We start from the raw sequence: 17,660 nt of genomic DNA, 5'->3' as shown, positions 1-17,660 counted from the left end.
CCATCAACTGATAAATGCATAAATAAAATGTGGTATATCCACGCAATGGAATATAGGCACAGCTCGGAGACATTGTGGATTTGGTTCTAGACACCACAATAAAGCGAGTATCAAAATAATGTGAGTTACACAAATTTTTTGGTTTCCCAGTGCATATAAAAGTTATGTTTAAAAAAAAAAAAAAAGTTATGTTTACACTATACTGAGTCTATTAAGTGTGCAACAGCATTATGTCTAAAAAAATGTACATACCTTAATTTAAAAATATATTATTGCTAAAAAGTGCTAACCATCAACTGACAGCACAGGGTTGCCACAAACATTCAATTTGTAAAAAATGCAGTATCTGCAAAGTGCAATAAAACAAAGTATGCCTGTATTATTCAGCATTAAAAAGAAATGCAGTACTAATACATGCTCTGTTTGGGGGTTTTTAAGTGTGATTATAGTGTAAAGGGCCTATCATTTATATAACTACCATATGATTCAGTAACCCCACTTATGGGTATTTATCCAAAAGAACTGAGATCAGGATCTTGAAGAGATATGTGCACTCCCATGTTCATTGCAGCATTATTCAATAGCCCAAATGTGGAAACGACTTAAATGTCTGTCAATAGATGAACGGATAAAGAAACTGTGGTAGGGCTTCCCTGGTGGCGCAGCGGTTAAAAATCTGCCTACCAACACAGGGGACACGAGTTCGAGCTCTGGTCTGGGAAGATCCCACATGCCGTGGAGCAACTAAGCCCGTGTGCCACAGCTGCTGAGCCTGCAAGCCACAACTACTGAGCCCGAGTGCCACAACTACTGAAGCCCATGAGCCTAGAGCCCGTGCTCGCAACAAGAGAAGCCACTGCAATGAGAAGCCAATGCACCACAACAAAGAGTAGCCCCCGCTCGCCGCAACTAAAAGAAAGCCCATGCGCAACAAGGACCCAACGCAGCCAAAAATAAAATAAATAAATTTATTTTAAAAAAAGAAAATGTGGTATTCACATAACAATGGAATATATTATTCAGCCTTAAAAAGAAGGAAATCCTGTCATATGCCACAACATGGATGAACCTGGAGGACGTTATGCTAAGTGAAATAAGCCAGTCACAGAAAAACAAATACTGCATGATTCCACTCCAATGAGGTATCTAAAACAGTCAAACTCACAGAAGCAGAAAGTAGAATGGTGGTTGCCAGTGGCTGGGGGGAGGGGGGAGGGGGGAGTTGCTGTTTAATGAGTATAAAGTTTCAGTCATGCAAGACAATTAAGTCCTAGAGATCTGCAGTGCAACTCTGTACAGTTAAGACTATTGTATTGTGCACTTAAAAATCTGTAGGTCTGGACTCCCTTGGTGGTGCAGTGGTTAAGAATCCACCTGCCAGTGCAGGGGACACTGGTTCGAGCCCTGGTCTGGGAAGATCCCACATGCTGTGGAGCAACCAAGCCCATGCGCCACAACTACTGAGCCTGCGCTCTAGAGCCTGCAAACCACAACTACTGAGCCCACACGCTGCAACTACTGAAGCCTGCGTGCCTAGAGCCCATGTTCCGCAACAAGAGAAGCCACCGCAATGAGAAGCCCACGCACCACAATGAAGAGTAGTCCCCGCTCGCTGCAACTAGAGAAAGCCTGCACACAGCAACGAAAACCCAATGCAGCCAAAAATAAATTAAAAAGTAAAAAAAAAAAATCTGTAGATCTTATGTTTAGTGTTCTTGCCACAATTTAAAAACTATCATTTGGCAATACATACTGAAAGGGACTTCCCTGGTGGCGCAGTGGTTGAGAATCCGCCTGCCAATACAGGGGACATGGGTTCGATCCCTGGTCCGGGAAGATCCCACATGCTGCGGAGCAACTGAGCCCATGCGCCACAACTACTGATTCTGTGCACTACAGCCCGCGAGCCGCAACTACTGAGCCCATGTGCTGCAACTACTGAGGCCCGCACACCTAGAGCCCGTGCTCTGCAACGAGAAGCCTGCGCACCGCAATGAAGAGTAGCCCCTGCTCGCCAGGACTAGAGAAAGCCCACATGCAGCAACAAAGACCCAACGCAGCCAAAAATAAATTTTAAAAAAATTTTAAAAAAACCCCAACATACTAGAATATGTATACAAGAAACGGGGGTAGATTTCTGAGATTTTTCAACATAATACAGGGGGTGGAGGTGAGGGTAGGTAGGGTGTGGATAGGACAGGACTGGCCACAGTGTGATGGTTTGGGGGCAGTGTGATGGGTACACAGGGATTCATTGTTTTGTCTGTATTTGCATAGATTAAAAATTCACTCTAATGAAAGAGTTTAAACGTAATCTTTTTCCCCCTTATTCTACCCCAGTGTATCTGTCACAGGCCCTCCCAAGGTATGCCTTTAAGGATGGGAATGGCAAGACTCGTCTTGGAAAGTCCAGGGTGTTTTCCAACACCAACGACCAATTCCCTGATTCCCCAGACACCAACACTTGAATTTAATTCTGACACTAACTACTGGAGTCAGGGCAGAACCCACAACTTAAGGGCTCAGTCCCACAAGAGTGCCCCCTACTTCAGACACCAGTCACCAGTCCTGGGCCTCCCAGACATCCAACAGACCAGCCATAAATCAGGGGTACCACAACCCCCGCCTCAGGGTCAATAATTTGCTAGAGTCACGAACATGCTTTATTACAAAGGATACAACTCAGAAACAGGCTAATGAAAGAGGCACACAGGGCAAGGTATGGGGAGCGGCATGGAGCTTCCTTGCCTTCTCTGGGCTGGGAACCTTCCCAGCACTGCACCATGTTCACCAAGAGAAATTCCCATCATTTAGGGGTTTTTACGGAAATTTCATTATGCAGGCATGACTCATTAAGTCACTAGCCATTGGTGATGAGCTCAATCTCCAGCCCCCTTCCCCTCCCTGGAGGTTTCAGGGTTAAGGCTGAAAGTTCCAAACTTCTAGTCAAGGACTGGTCTTTTGGGTGACCAGCCCCCACCTGATGCTATCTGTGGACGAGGGAGGGGTGGTGAACACAGCCACCGGTCATCTCATTAGCATACAAAAGACTACTCTTTTGCATGCTAGTCATTCTTTTTTTTTAAAATTTATTTATGTATTTATTTATTTTTGGCTGTGTTGGGTCTTCATTGCTGTGCACGGGCTTTCTCTAGTTGCGGCGAGTGGGGTCTACTCTTCATTGCGGTGCGCAGGCTTCTCATTGTGGTGGCTTCTCTTGTTGTGGAGCACAGGCTCTAGGCAAGTGGGCTTCAGTAGTTGTGGCTCGCAGGCTCTAGAGCGCGGGCTCAGTAGCTGTGGCACACGAGCTTATGTGCTCTGCGGCATGTGGGATCTTCATGGACCAGGGCTCGAACGCGTGTCCTCTGCATTGGCAGGTGGATTCTTAACCACTGCGCCACCAGGGAAGTCCCATGCTAGTCATTCTTAATATTCTGGAGAGTCCAAGAGTTTTAGGAGCTGTGTGCCAGGAAAGGGGACAAAGACCAAATATACATTTCCCTTCATACTACAGAAAGTAACTGGGCTATATTTATGAAAATCATTCTTCGACACAGTAGTGACACTTCTGGGACGCTGTCATACAGAAATTAAAACTCCACTGCAAAAAAGCATACGGGTACAAGGATGTTTACTGTGACACTGTTCATAGCAGTGGAAAAGGGAGATGATGGGAATATTCATCAACAGAGGAGGAACAACCAGACTAGGGGGTATTTTCTGGCTTTTAAAAACAATGTAGGACTTCATGTGGCACAGTGGTTAAGAATCCGCCTGCCAATGCAGGGGACACGGGTTCGAGCCCTGGTCCGGGAAGATCCCACATGCCGCGAAGCAACTAAGCCTGTGCGCCACAACTACTGAGCCTGCGCCCTAGAGCCCACAAGCCACAACTACTGAGCCCGCATGCCTAGAACCCATGCTCCGCAACAAGAGAAGCCACCTCAGTGAGAAGCCTGCGCACTGCGACGAAGAGTAGCCCCCGCACACCACAACTAGAGAGAAGCCTGCGTGCCACAATGAAGAGGCTGTGCACCGCAACAAAAAAGATTCTGCATGCTGCAATAAAGATCTCACGTGTGGCAACTAAGACCCGACGCAGCCAAATAAATAAAGAAATAGGGTTTCCCTGGTGGCACAGTGGTTAAGAATCCGCCTACTAATGCAGGGGACACGGGTTTGAGCCCTGGTCCGGGAGGATCCCACATGCTGCAGAGCAACTAAGCCCGTGCACCACAACTACTTAGCCCATGTGCCACAACTATTGAAGCCCGTGCGCCTAGAGCCCGTGCTCCTCAACAAGAGAAGCCACCGCAATGAGAAGCCCGCGCACCACAACAAAGGGTAGCCCCCGCTCGCTGCAACTAGAGAAAGCCCATGCGCAGCAACAAAGACCCAACGCAGTCAAAAATAAAAATAAATAAAATAAATAAATTTATAAAAAGTAAATAAATAAGACTGCAAGATGCTAACAACAGCTGACACAGACAGTCCTTACCATAAGCCAGGCACTGCTGTACACACTTCAAATATATTAATACATACAACCCTCACAATAGGGTTAAAAAGTTAAAAAAAAAAATCTAACGAAATATAAAAAGATGAGCCTAAGATGGAGAAGTATGGTCAGGACAGCCTTCCTCTAACGTACTCAATCCTATTTATTCAGATAAAAAATGTCATCTCTGGGCTTCCCTGGTGGCGCAGTGGTTGGGAGTCCGCCTGCCGATGCAGGGAACGCGGGTTCGTGCCCCAGTCCGGGAGGATCCCACATGCCGCGGAGCGGCTGGGCCCGTGAGCCATGGCCACTGAGCCTGCGCGTCTGGAGCCTGTGCTCCGCAGCGGGAGAGGCCACAAGGGTGAGAGGCCCACGTACCGCGAAAAAAAAAAAAAAAAAAAAAAAAGTCATCTATGAAAATGCAAATGGTGGAGGCACTGGTTGGGGAAGGAGCAGGCTGACAGGGCATGTAGTCACAAAAGCTTTGGATCACAGACAGGATTGCAGAAGGGACACAGAACTAACTGAGGAGGGGCTGGGCACAGGGGAGAGAAGGGTTAACTAAAAAGGTGGGAAACAAGTAAGGAAGGCAAGTTAGATACGGCAAATTTTCTCTATGTTGCAATTCTACTCAAATACACTGAGGAGCAAAACCAACTATTTACTCATTTGGGGCCAGTTGCTATGGGAGTTCTGAGTAAATGGATGGATGAATTGGTCATATTCTATAAAGTGGGTACACGTGTACACACGCACACATGCAAACACAAACAAAGCAGCGTAAGTCAAATCAAAGGCCTATGAATAGAGTCTAGGCAGTAACCAATGTCCCAAAGGGATGATGTGGATACTAAGTATTATGGGAGTCAGAGAAGAAAGAGCGGATTGTTCAGGAAAAGCTTCACTGAGGGGGTGGAATTTAAACTGGACCTTGAAAAATGAGAGCCAAGATAAGTACAAAAAATAGCACATGCAAAAAAGTGCAGAGGTGAGAAAACACAAGGTATTTGGGACAAATAAATCAAACAACACCTTTTAAACAGAGAGCTTGAGAAATGACAGGTGAAATGGAACGACAGGTTGAGCAGAGTCATAACTGTCAGACTAGGGGATCTAACACGGGGGACAATACGAGGGGATGTTAAGAAAACTGACTTGTTGCTTAATCTTTCTGAGCCTGTTTCCCCGTCTGTAAAATAGGAATTCTTTCTCTCACGTCTTGAGTATCTCCCTCTTTTTCCTTTTTTTTTTTTTTGCGGTACGTGGGCCTCTCACTGTTGTGGCCTCTCCCGTTGCGGAGCACAGGCTCCGGACGCGCAGGCTCAGCGGCCATGGCTCACGGGCCCAGCCGCTCCACGGCACGTGGGATCTTCCCAGACCGGGGCACGAACCCGTGTCCCCTGCATCGGCAGGCGGACTCTCAACCGCTGCGCCACCAGGGAAGCCCTTGAGTATCTCTTATGGACGAGACATTGGGCTAGATGCTTGGGGCTACAGCCATGTTCCCTATCCTCAATAAGTAGCTTTAGGGATTAAATGAGATAATGTAAAGTAAAATGTTTGCTTAGTGTCCGGAACACAGTAAGTGTTCAAATCTCAACATCTTTGAGATCTACAAACACATAAGTCAAATTCCAAGCAATCAGTCCGGGTTACTTGCAGTAAAACAGCTGCTAGCAGGACATAACAAGATGAAGGCATCCAGAATTTCGGAACAGGGAAGTAACACCAAACAACTAACGTGTATTGAGTTCTCTGTGCAAACACATGCTTTCAGATTAGGCTAGAAGCAGTTAATAAGAGGGACTGGAGCTGGGGAGACTAGATTAAACACTGTTAATGTACAAAGTGAGAGCACAAAGTTATAATCCTTTCCTTCCTCGGCTCATGGAAGCAGAAGAGAAGTGATATCAAGAGGACTGGGTTACAACCTCTCAAGGTACAGCAGCAAGTCGGTCAGTCGACTGCTGCCGCCACCAGGAAAAGACACACAAGTTTGCCTCTCACTGACATCAACTGAGCAACTCATTCTTAGAGCAAATGACGTCAAATTTCAAGTTAAATACATCTACAAATGAGATGCTCTACTTTAAGGACTAGCTACTGAATAGTGCCGCAGCAGTGACTTCTGATCAGCACGAAACGTTTAGAGGCAGAAAGGAAGGCACCCAGAACGATGCTCATGCAGCTGTTCACTTACCTGTGCAATGATGTAGATGCTGGAGGGGTTTGCTTTGATGAAAGCTTCAGAGAAGCCCAGTAAAACAAACAGGTGAGACTGCTGATCCTTTACAGGAAACTGGATAAAATCTGCCTGCTTTGTTTTTCTTTTACTTTATTCTTTTTAGAAAAATAAACAATGCTTCACTAATTAGCATAAAATTCCCCTTTGGGACCATGCTAATCCATTCTCATTCTAGTGTAGGTACGTAAGAAGCCAAAGGAAGTAAAAGTAGTGCATTTTTTGAGGAAAATTTCAGAACAGTTCAAAAATAAATGCCAAAAGTACAAAACTCCAAAATCCTTGAGATCTGAGAATATACAAGTACAAAATCTAAGAGAAAGGGTTGTTTTCTTCATTGCCACCAAAGATCAAAAACACAGGAGTCATTCCACAAGATCTGTTATACAAAAATTCTGAGACAACGGAAAGACTCTGTACAAAGGAAAAAAAAGTGAAAGGCAAGGCAGACCATTCCTCATTCCTCTCTTGGAATTAAACTTTGGATCTTTTGGGGATCCTCAAGCCTTGAACTTGGTCCAAGCAGTCCTAGCAGAAGCAAACACAGGTCTTCTCTGGAAGACAGCACCTTCAACCCAGCTGTCAAATTATTCTACAAATACTTTTAACTATAGTGAACAGAAGTACATAGTCAAAGATAACCAAAAGGCACACAGGGAAATTAGATTTCATGAGTGATACAACAGCAGAAACAACAAACAGAAAGAGGCTCGTAAAGACTTCAGAAACCGAAATTAAATACAGACTACAGAAAACCTATGCTTACTATACTTAAAGAAGTAGGGACTTCACGGATGGCATGGTGGTTGAGAATCTGCCTGCCAATGCAGGGGACATGGGTTTGAGGCCTGGTCTGGGAAGATCCCACATGCCGCAGGGCAACTAAGCCCATGCGCCACAACTGCTGAGCCTGTGCTCTAGAGCCCGCGAGCCACAACTACTGAGCCCGTGTGCCAAATACTGAAGCTGCAGACCTAGAGCCCAAGCTGTGCGACAAGAGAAGCCACTGCAATGAGAAGCCCGCGCACCACAACTAAGAGTAGCCCCCGCTCGCCGCAACTAGAGAAAGCCCGCACACAGCAACTAAGACCCAACAACAAAGACCCAATGCAGCCAAAAATAAATAAATAAATAAATATATATATATATATATATATATATATTTTTTTTTTTTTTTTTTTTTTTTTTGCGGTAGGCGGGCCTCTCACTGTTGTGGCCTCTCCCCCTGCAGAGCACAGGCTCCGGACGCGCAGGCCCAGCAGCCACGGCTCACGGGCCCAGCCGCTCCGCGGCACGTGGGATCCTCCCAGACCGGGGCACGAACCCGCGTCCCCTGCATCGGCAGGCGGACTCTCAACCACTGCGCCACCAGGGAAGCCCTATATATTTTTTTTTTCAGTAAAAGAAAAGTTTGAAAACTGCAAAGAAAGGTACTAAAAAACCACATAGCAGGGGCTTCCCTGGTGGTGTAGTGGTTGGGAATCCACCTGCCAATGCAGGGGACATGGGTTCGAGCCCTGGTCCAGGAGGATTCCACATGCCGTGGAGCAGCTAGGCCCATGAGCCACGGCTGCTGGGCCTGTGCTCTGGAGCCCGCGAGCCACAACTACTGAGCCCACATGCCACAACTGCTGGGGCCCTCGCGCCTAGAGCCCATGCTCTGCAACGAAGAGTGGCCCCCGCTCCCCACAGCTGGAGAAAGCCCACACACAGCAATGAGGACCCAACGCAGCCAAAAATAAATAAATTATATATATATATATGTATATATATATATATATGTATATGTATATGTATATGTATAAAAATCACATAGCAGATTTTTTAAGTAGTTAAGTAGAATTTCTGGAAATTAAAAATGTAGTAATAGGACTTCTCTGTTGGTCCAGTGGTTAAGACTCTGCACTTCTAATGCAGTGAGTGCAGGTTGATCCCCGGTTGGGGAACTAAGATCCCACATGCCACGCAGCATGGCCCCCAAAAAATTTTTTTAAGTATAATAAGGGCTTCCCTGGCGGCGCAGTGGTTGAGAGTCCGCCTGTCGATGCAGGGGACATGGGTTCGTGCCCCGGTCCAAGAAGATCCCACATGCCACGGAGCAGCTGGGCCCATGAGCCATGGCCGCTGAGCCTGCGCGTCCGGAGCCTGTGCTCCGCAATGGGAGAGGCCACAGCAGTGAGAGGCCCATGTACCGAAAAGAAAAAAAAAAAAAAAAGTATAATAAAAGATTTAAAAATCAAGAGAAGGTTTAACAGTAAATCAGACTCAACTGAAAAGAGAATTAGTGAATGGATAGGTCAGAAAAAAAATTACCCATAATGCAGCACAGAGACGAAAAAGAAGATACAGAAAAGATAATAAAAGACATAAAGGATGAAATGAGAGAGAAGGTTTAATTTACACTTAACCAGAGTACCAGGAGAAGAGAGAGAGAATGGAGCAAACACAGTATCTGAAGAGGTAACAGCTGGGAATTTTCCAGAACTGATAAAAAATACCAAACCATAGTTTCATGAAGTCCAATGAAACCCAAGCTAGATAAATTAAAAGAATGAAACCCAATAAAATAAATTTAAAATAAGTAAAGCAAAGAGGAACAGAAGAAGAAAGTAAGCTGGATGTGGTACTAAGATTCATTCCCCAAACACATGCTATAAATTCCTATTTGCTTTCTAGAGAGGAACCCCCAAATTTGGCTTTAAGCATTTTAGCACCCATACAAAGATGGAAACAGTCAATTAGCAGGTTTTCAGTAAAAACCAACTAGTCGTTCAGGGAAAATAACTATTCCTAAAGGAGATAATAATTAGTAATGATAATAAACGTTTGCAACGTCCTCTTACAGTAACAGAGTGACACGTTTTACAGGACCAAAATGTTACTAAGTGCAACTTTAGAGGGAAGACCAAGGAATACCAATATGATATATTCCAGAAATGGGGCTCAATCCACGGGGAAGATCTTAGGGGAATGGATGGCCTCCACATGCTCCAGAAAATCTTCAATACATCAGTATTTGTCTCAAGTCAAGCTGCTGAAAGCAGTGGCTTTAGGAGTCTTCCTGACCCGTATCTAGGAGCAACCCTTCTGTGTGGGTAATTAGGTACAGAGCCATATACTAAACTATCCGCTAAGCCTGGAGCAGGATAATAGGCTCTTGTGAAAACTGAGGAGTCAGACATCATTCCATCGCAGCTCACAGGAGTAAGGTCCAGAATGTTCTTAACCAGTCTTGTTACTCCACAAAGCAGATGAAATGGCTCTACATTCTAGAAGTGGTATTAATGGAGAAGAAATAAGATTTAACTGACAGTCACAATGAAAGAAAAAATCAAAAGGACTTGGTCCAACTGATTAGGCTGGCAGAAAGGAGTCAAAGCTGCCTACAAAGTTTTGAAGGACGGAGAACAGAAGTACTGTGAAACAAAACAACTAGGCAGACACATTTTGAAGGAAAGAGAACAGCTCAGTTTTAGACAAAATGTTTGAGTCTGACCATCTGAGTGGAAATGTCTAGAAGACATTTTCTAGAATTTTCTAGAAATGCATGACTAAAGCTCAGGAAAGGAGTTAGGGATAGGGCTAAAAATTCAGAAATCTGTACATGGAGATAATAATTGAAGTCACTGAGCAGTTCTAATTTCCATACTACCAAAATCCCTTCTCCTCAAACCACCGCCCTGGTAATGCAAACAAGAGAACTTGATCCCACAACAAGATATGCCATGTGAAAATACCCAGCCACAATACAAAAAGCAGGGTGTGTTTCAGAGTGACCCGACCCACAGGGAGAGCATCCAATACAGCTACATAGAGTCTGATACAGCAAGATAAACCTGCAGTTCTAAGTCCCATCACTAGAAATTAGAAAGGAATTAGACTGTATGGCTTACATACAGAGAATGATACAATTTCTCTACAAAGTAAATACTACCTGCTCTCCATTTTAAATTTAAGAACACACAGGTACATTCTGTTCATAGGATCAGAATTTCCTAAGAATTATTAAATTGGGTGCATGAGGATTTATTAGATATGTCTGAAATTTTCCATGATAAAAGGGTTTTTTTAACTTTAAAAAATTCCCTAAGACTCAACAGGAGTGAAGACATATCTCTGTGTCTCTGAACAGGTGAAGGCAACCTTCACGTGACTGAAAAGGCAGGAAGGACACGGTAGTTTCTTCCCCCAAAGAAAGACATGATTAAGGATACCCAAAAGGGCTCCTAACTTCTAGAAAGAAGAGGCAAGAACAAGAGATGCAGTCTTCAGATACACCGTTGGATAGGAATTAAATATAGGGGCGATGGTAGCTTAAAAATAAACTGATGAAAAAGTAAAAAGACAAACTTACTCTTTTCAATGAGCTGGTCCTGAACTCCTGCCAATGCACTTACTGCCTAAAAGAAAAAACCACCAGTTACTATAAAAATTATCACAGATCTCAGGAGAGCACTCACAGACAGAAAGGAAAGAGACAACCAACTCACAGGTGGACAGGAAAGAGAAAACTCACAGAAACTTAACGGAGGTCTTCCTTAACAATGGGCCACAGAAAGATCCCCCCGCCTCACTTACAGCTGCTGAAGTAACTGAGGATTTACTGAAGAGCCGCTCTGCTTCCTTAAACTTCCGGTTCCTTCTATCGTTTTTGCTATTGGAGTTTCTAAAACACACACAAGAAACTCATTATAAGCACCAAGCTATGTCTGTGACTCAAGCTGAGGACGCACCAGGACAAATGTAAGGAACTCTTTTTTTCCTTCTTTTTTTTTTTTTTTTTTTGCGGTACGCGGGCCTCTCACTGTTGTGGCCTCTCCCGTTGTGGAGCACAGGCTCCGGACGCGCAGGCTCAGGGGCCATGGCTCACGGGCCCAGCCGCTCCACGGCATGTGGGATCTTCCCGGACCGGGGCACGAACCTGTGTCCCCTGCATCAGCAGGCAGACTCTCAACCACTGCACCACCAGGGAAGCCCAGGAACTCTTTTTTTTTAAAATTACCAAGTTCCATACAGAAATGCCTCCACACCACCTGGATTGACCAAAATGACCTTCATGCTGAATGCCTATGTAGACAGAAATGTTTTCCAATGGATGGTATGTGGTCCACTGTGACACATGAGAACATGAGATTACTTCAGCTTTAGGTTCACAATCATTTTCATTTAATATGTATTTATTTTAATGCCTACTATTTAAAACATCTAGCACAGACTAGTGCTATGAAGTATCTCTGTTAAATAATCTTAGTTTAAAAAACTTAAAGGGCTTCCCTGGTGGCACAGTGGATAAGAATCCGCCTGCCAATGCAGGGGACACGGGCTCGAGCCCTGGTCCGGGAAGATCCCACATGCCGCGGAGCAATTGAGCCTGTGCGCCACAACAACTGAGCCTGCACTCTAGAGCCCGCGAGCCACAACTACGGAAGCCCATGTGCCACAACTACTGAAGGCTTTGTGCCTAGAGCCTGTGCTCTGCAACAAGAGAAGCCACTGCAATGAGAGGCCCACACACCGCAACAAAGAGTAGCCCCTGCTCACCGCAACTAGAGAAAGCCCATGTGCAGCAACGAAGACCCAACACAGCCATCAATCAATCAATCAGTAAATAAATAAATAACTACCTAACTACCTACCTACCTACCTACCTACCTACCTAACTAACTTAAAGAAAGAACCAGAGTTCCTTAGTGAAATGACTGATACCAGGTCTGAGACAAGAAAAGGACAAGGATGGGACCTCCTTGGTGGCGCAGTTGTTAAGAACCCGCCTGCCAATGCAGGGGACACAGGTTCGAGCCCTGGTCCGGGAAGATCCCACATGCCGCGGAGCAACTAAGCCCGTGCACCACAACTACTAAGCCTGCTCTCTAGAGCCCGCGAACCACAACTACTGAGCCCACACGCCACAACTACCAAAGCCCAAGCACCTAGAGCCCGTGCTCTGCAAGGAGAGACGCCTCCGCAATGAGAAGCCCGCGCACCACAACAAAGAGTAGCCCCCGCTCACAGCGACTAGAGAAAAGCCCGCGCGCAGCAACGAAGACCCAACACAGTCAAAAATAAATAAATTAAATAAATAAAGTTACTAAAAATTTTTTTTAAAAAAAGGACAAAGGAATCAGCCTGAGGAGGCTCCCTCGGGCCACGCTTGGGACAAACTAAGCATCAAAAAGGATAATGATGGGTGTGTTAGCATTGTGAAAAGTCAGTGAGCTAAACACTTATGATCTGTGCACTTCTTTGTATAGATTTCAATAAATTAATTTATACTAAAAAATAAAATAAACCTTTACAAAGTGACAGTACTAGATCCCAATACGCTGTTTTTTTTGTTTTTTTTTTTAAATCCATGCATCTAGGGCTTCCCTGGTGGCGCAGTGGTTGAGAGTCCACCTGCCAATGCAGGGGACACGGGTTCGTGTCCCGGTCCAGGAGGATCTCACATGCCGTGGAGCGGCTGGGCCCGTGAGCCATGGCCGCTGAGCCTGCGCGTCCGGAGCCTGTGCTCTGCAATGGGAGAGGCCGCAACAGTGAGAGGCCTGCGTACCGGGGGAGAAAAAAAAAAATCCATGCATCTACAGTGATTCTAAAGAGAGAGAAAGAGAGAATGAAAGGCAAAGAAGATAAAAAGGGAAGACTCTTCTTTCAGAAGAGTAATGCCAGTAATAAATGTAAAAGGAACAGTAAAATTAGAATCATCATTTTGCAACCTCCATTATAATAACTAATTCAGATAATCAACAATGGATACTAAAACCAGTGACAAAAATTGGGGTGAGCAGTATAATCACACTGCCTAAAAAGTATAACCTCCAGGGACTTCCCTAGTGGTCCAGTAGTAAAGAATCCACCTTACAACGCAGGGGATGTGGGCTCAATCCCTGGTCAGGGAACTAAGATCCCACATGCCGTGGGGCAACTAAGCCTGCGTGCTAAAACTACTGAGCTTGCACACCTCAACTAGAGAGCCCTTGTGCACCCTGGAGCCCACGCGCGCCACAACTAGAAAGAGAAAAACCTGCACACCACAACTAGAGAGAAGCCGGAGAGCCGCAACTAGAGAGAAGCCCACACGCCGCAATGAAGAGCCCGAGCACCGCAATGAAAGATCCCGCGTGCCACAACTAAGACCCGACACAGCCAAAGATAAATAAAATAAATAATAAATAAATCTTAAAAAATAAAAATAAATAAAATGTATAACCTCCGAAATTACTTGTTAATTACAAAGAGAAAAAAATAACTTTTACAGTGGTGAAATCATATGATCAAACTTAGCAGCACCAATAATGGGGTAATCTGTCATTATGTGCCTCCTGATAAAACAGAGGTAAACAACAAGAGGTACACAAATCACTAATGCAACATTTTTGCCAAAAATATTTAAAGGATCTCTCATGAAGTCACTATAAGAAAAACCTAGAATTGGGACACTCTACAAGACAATGTCATGAACAACCTTACCACCAAAAAGGGTGGGAAGCTCCTAAATTAAGAGACTAAGGAGACACAACAGCCAAATGCAATGCACAAACACTCACTGGTTCAAAACAAGGTAGCAATGCATTTTAGGAACACTTAGGGAAATATGAATAAAGACTGTATATTACATAATTCTATTAATGTAGTGCTAATTTTCCAGGCATGATAATTGTTGGTTCCGTAAGAAAGATGTTCTTATTCTTAGGAGGTACCTGCTGACATAACTGAGGGCAAATGTCATGATATCTGCTTTTAACTTTTAAATGGTTTAGCAAAAAATATATATACATATATATATGGGAGAAAGGGGAGATATAACTACAAAGGGGTAGCATGAGGGAGATCTTTGTGATGATGGAAAAGTTCTGTATCTTGATTGCAGTGGTGGTTACAGGAATCTACCCACATGATAAAATGACAGAACTACATATACACATTATACCAATGTCAATTTCCTGGTTTTGCTATTGAACTATATGGTTACATAAAACCCCACCACATTGAGAGTCCGCCGGCCGATGCAGGGGACACAGGTTCGTGCCCCAGTCCGGGAAGATCCCACATGCCGCAGAGCGGCTAGGCCCATAACCCATGGCCGCTGAGCCTGCGCGTCCGGAGCCTGTGCTCCACAACGGGAGAGGCCTCAACAGTGAGAGGCCTGCGTACCGCAAAAAAAAAAACAAACAAACAAACAAACCCAACCATTGGGGAAAACTGTACTGTTTTTGCAACTCCCTATGTATCTATAATTATTTCAAATTAAAAAAAAATTTTAAGTTTAGATATAGGGGTGTGTGTTAATACATTATAGAAAGGGAAAAAAGAGAGGAAAGCAAATGTGGTAACAAGTTAACAACTGGTGAATGCTAGTGAAGGGTATCAAGAGATCACGAACTCTTCTTTCAATTTTTCTCTAGATTTGAAAATTTTCAAAAAATTTAGAAACTTTTCAAGAATAATATTACTAAATAAACCGTGGTACAGTTGGCACACAGGTATGGCGAATCTTGTGAGGGTGGGACTCGTGACTGATTAAAATGTAGAAAACACTGATAGCAGTGCTGGTGTGTAAGGTATTACATGCTGTATTTCCTTTAAGCTTCACACAACCCTGTGCCGCTGGCCAGATTTCCTCTACTATACAGATGTAGGATTTGTCCAGGGTTACTCAGTGAGGCAGTGGCCGAGCCAGAGTCCAAGCTCAAGTGCAGACCTCTGTCCACCCCACTTCTCTACTGTCTCCCTGCCAAGTCACTACCGACAACATACACAGCCCTAAACACAAATATTACTAGGGCACAACACAAACACTACAGGCTTCTGATACTCACTTTTGGTTGGTCAGATACCGATCCCAGCCACGTATAATGTTGCCATACATCTGAGTGTCTTCCAGGTAGCTTCCCTCAAAAGCATAGATCTGTCTCTCCAAGTTTGCCAGTGTTTCCTGAGAGATGAAAAACAAGGAAGTGGTTAATGCCTTCTACATGCAAGCATTAAGCCTAACCAAACTGAAATCTTGGTATCAGACTTATAAACTCAAGTTCAACTATACAGAGCCAGCCTTGTGGAAAGAAGGCTGACATGCGCAGGGGCAGGCTGTTTCAGACTAAGACAGTCTAGACCCATCTTGTTGGATCCCTTTAAGAACAAAATGGAATAGAAAGAGCCTGTCCCCATTAAACTGTACACCCATGCCAAAGTTTGCACGTACTCAGGGGCTTCGTGGAAACCCAGCTGTCAAGAACCTGGGCGGAGGAAGAACGGGAGCAGTCTCCACTCCCACGCATAAAAGATACTGCTACCGGGAGAGGGAAGGGTGATCAGCCTTCCAGCGCCAACTCGCTCCCCTCCCTGCAGGCTCCGAAAGGCCGCCTGCACTGGGCTGCGGTTGCTATGGAAACCTGGAAGGGCAGCTTCAGGTGAGATGGGCCTCCCGATGCCCAAGCCAAAACGCAAGGGGAGGGAGGGCTTAGCCACCAGGGTGCAAGGGGTCCCGGGTGCGTGTCACAATTCCTAATTCACTAGACTGAGTCCGCTTCCCCTCGCCTGTCACCTTCTAAGATGTTCCCAAATACATCACAACCCTGCCCATCAAAAACCGCATCCAACTAATCTACTCCTAGTCCCCAAAAGGACATGCGCCCCTCCATCTTCCAAAGGCCTGCCTGGATGTGTGGGTCCCCCTCCCACACCTGTCTCCTACCCCATCCCCCAAAGCCCACTGGCAAGCCCGAACCAATCTCCTACAGCCTGCCGACAAGCCCGGTCCCAAACCCTCAAAATCGTGGACCCGCCCGCCCTCGCCCACTCCGCAGAGCTCATGGACATTCTCCTCTCCAGGGCTCCCGCACGGAAGCCCCCACCCCTGGCGCCATCCTTCCTCCACGCCCCCACCTGCCTAGTCCCCTTCCCCTTCCCCGGCTCCGCGCCCCGCCCCCGGCCCCGGCTCCCTGCTCCGGATGCGCACGGCCGGGAGGCCGAGGCGCCGGCGGGCCGCGCAATGCGCAGCCGTCCTCAGGCCGCCGGACTCCCAGGCGCCGCGCTGCGCCGGCGGAGTAACGAACGGCGCGGCGGGGCCGGGTCCTGGAGGCGGAGGCAGGCACGGGGCCCCAACCCGGGCGCCCCCGGTGCCAGCCCTCACCGCCAGCTCCTGCTTCCGCTTCACGAGCTCCGCCAGCTCCCGCCGGGTGTCCGGGATCTGCGGCGGCGCCGCCTTGTTGTGCATCGCCATGTTGTGCCGAGGCGGGCGGTGGCGGCGCCAGGCTGGGGGCGGTCCTTGCGCGCCACCGCCCGCCAGGGGGCGCCCGCCGCCACACTGCGCCTGCGCTCGCGGCTTCCGGAGGCTCGCGGTGCCGCGCCGAGGTCCCGCCCGCGGGCTCGCGCCTACCCTGCCAGCAGGACCTCAGTGTTGGCCTCTGCTCTTGGTCCTGGCCGAGTTTCTGCACCACAAATTCACCGTGTCCAAAATCAGACCTCTCCGAAGTCTCCTCAGTGAATGACTTTCATTGTCCGACGAATTGCCCAAGTCAGAAACATGGGTGCCATCCTCACCCTCCTTCATCCCCTTAATCCGATCCAAAACCAAGTCAAGCCAAGTGGACTCGACTCCGGAAGAGCCCGCAAATCTATTTTCTTTTGTCTGCCACCTCCCTCATTCATCCAGGCTCTTCTTATTTTTTTGGCCTCTCCCGTTGCGGAGCACAGGCTCTGGACGCGCAGGCTCAGCGGCCATGGCTCACGGGCCCAGCCGCTGCGCGGCATGTGGGATCTTGCCGGACCGGGGCACGAACCCGTGTCCCCTGCATTGGCAGGCGGACTCTCAACCACCGCGCCACCAGGGAAGCCCCAGGCGCTCCTTATTTTTTGGTACATTATTTCAACAGCCTCCTGTTTCCACCCTTAGCTCCATTTAATCCATTATCCACAGTGGTG

The 17,660-nt window shown here is 46.5% G+C and overlaps 1 protein-coding gene across 6 annotated transcripts in view; it reads right to left on the bottom strand.

The window, feature by feature from the left end:
- The window catches only part of MEAF6 (MYST/Esa1 associated factor 6), a 29,969-nt gene extending 12,979 nt beyond the window's left edge, over positions 1–16,990 (bottom strand). For all 6 annotated transcript variants that reach the window (XR_014015129.1, XM_081225268.1, XM_081225267.1 and 3 more), the window contains exons 1-4: positions 16,870–16,990; positions 15,557–15,672; positions 11,319–11,406; positions 11,095–11,140 (exon numbers count right to left, since the gene is read on the bottom strand). Coding sequence is in view for 5 of the 6 variants with exons in the window: in XM_081225268.1 (XP_081081394.1) it covers positions 11,095–11,140; positions 11,319–11,406; positions 15,557–15,672; positions 16,870–16,959 (340 nt within the window). In the remaining variant the exon portion in view is untranslated. The remainder of the gene's footprint in view (positions 1–11,094; positions 11,141–11,318; positions 11,407–15,556; positions 15,673–16,869) is intronic.
- Between the last annotated feature and the right edge of the window lie 670 nt (positions 16,991–17,660).

This window comes from Mesoplodon bidens (genome assembly GCF_964165515.1).
Source record: "Mesoplodon bidens genome assembly, chromosome: 2".
Classification (NCBI taxonomy): domain Eukaryota; kingdom Metazoa; phylum Chordata; class Mammalia; order Artiodactyla; family Ziphiidae; genus Mesoplodon; species Mesoplodon bidens.
This window is presented reverse-complemented; position numbering and strand designations above follow the sequence as displayed.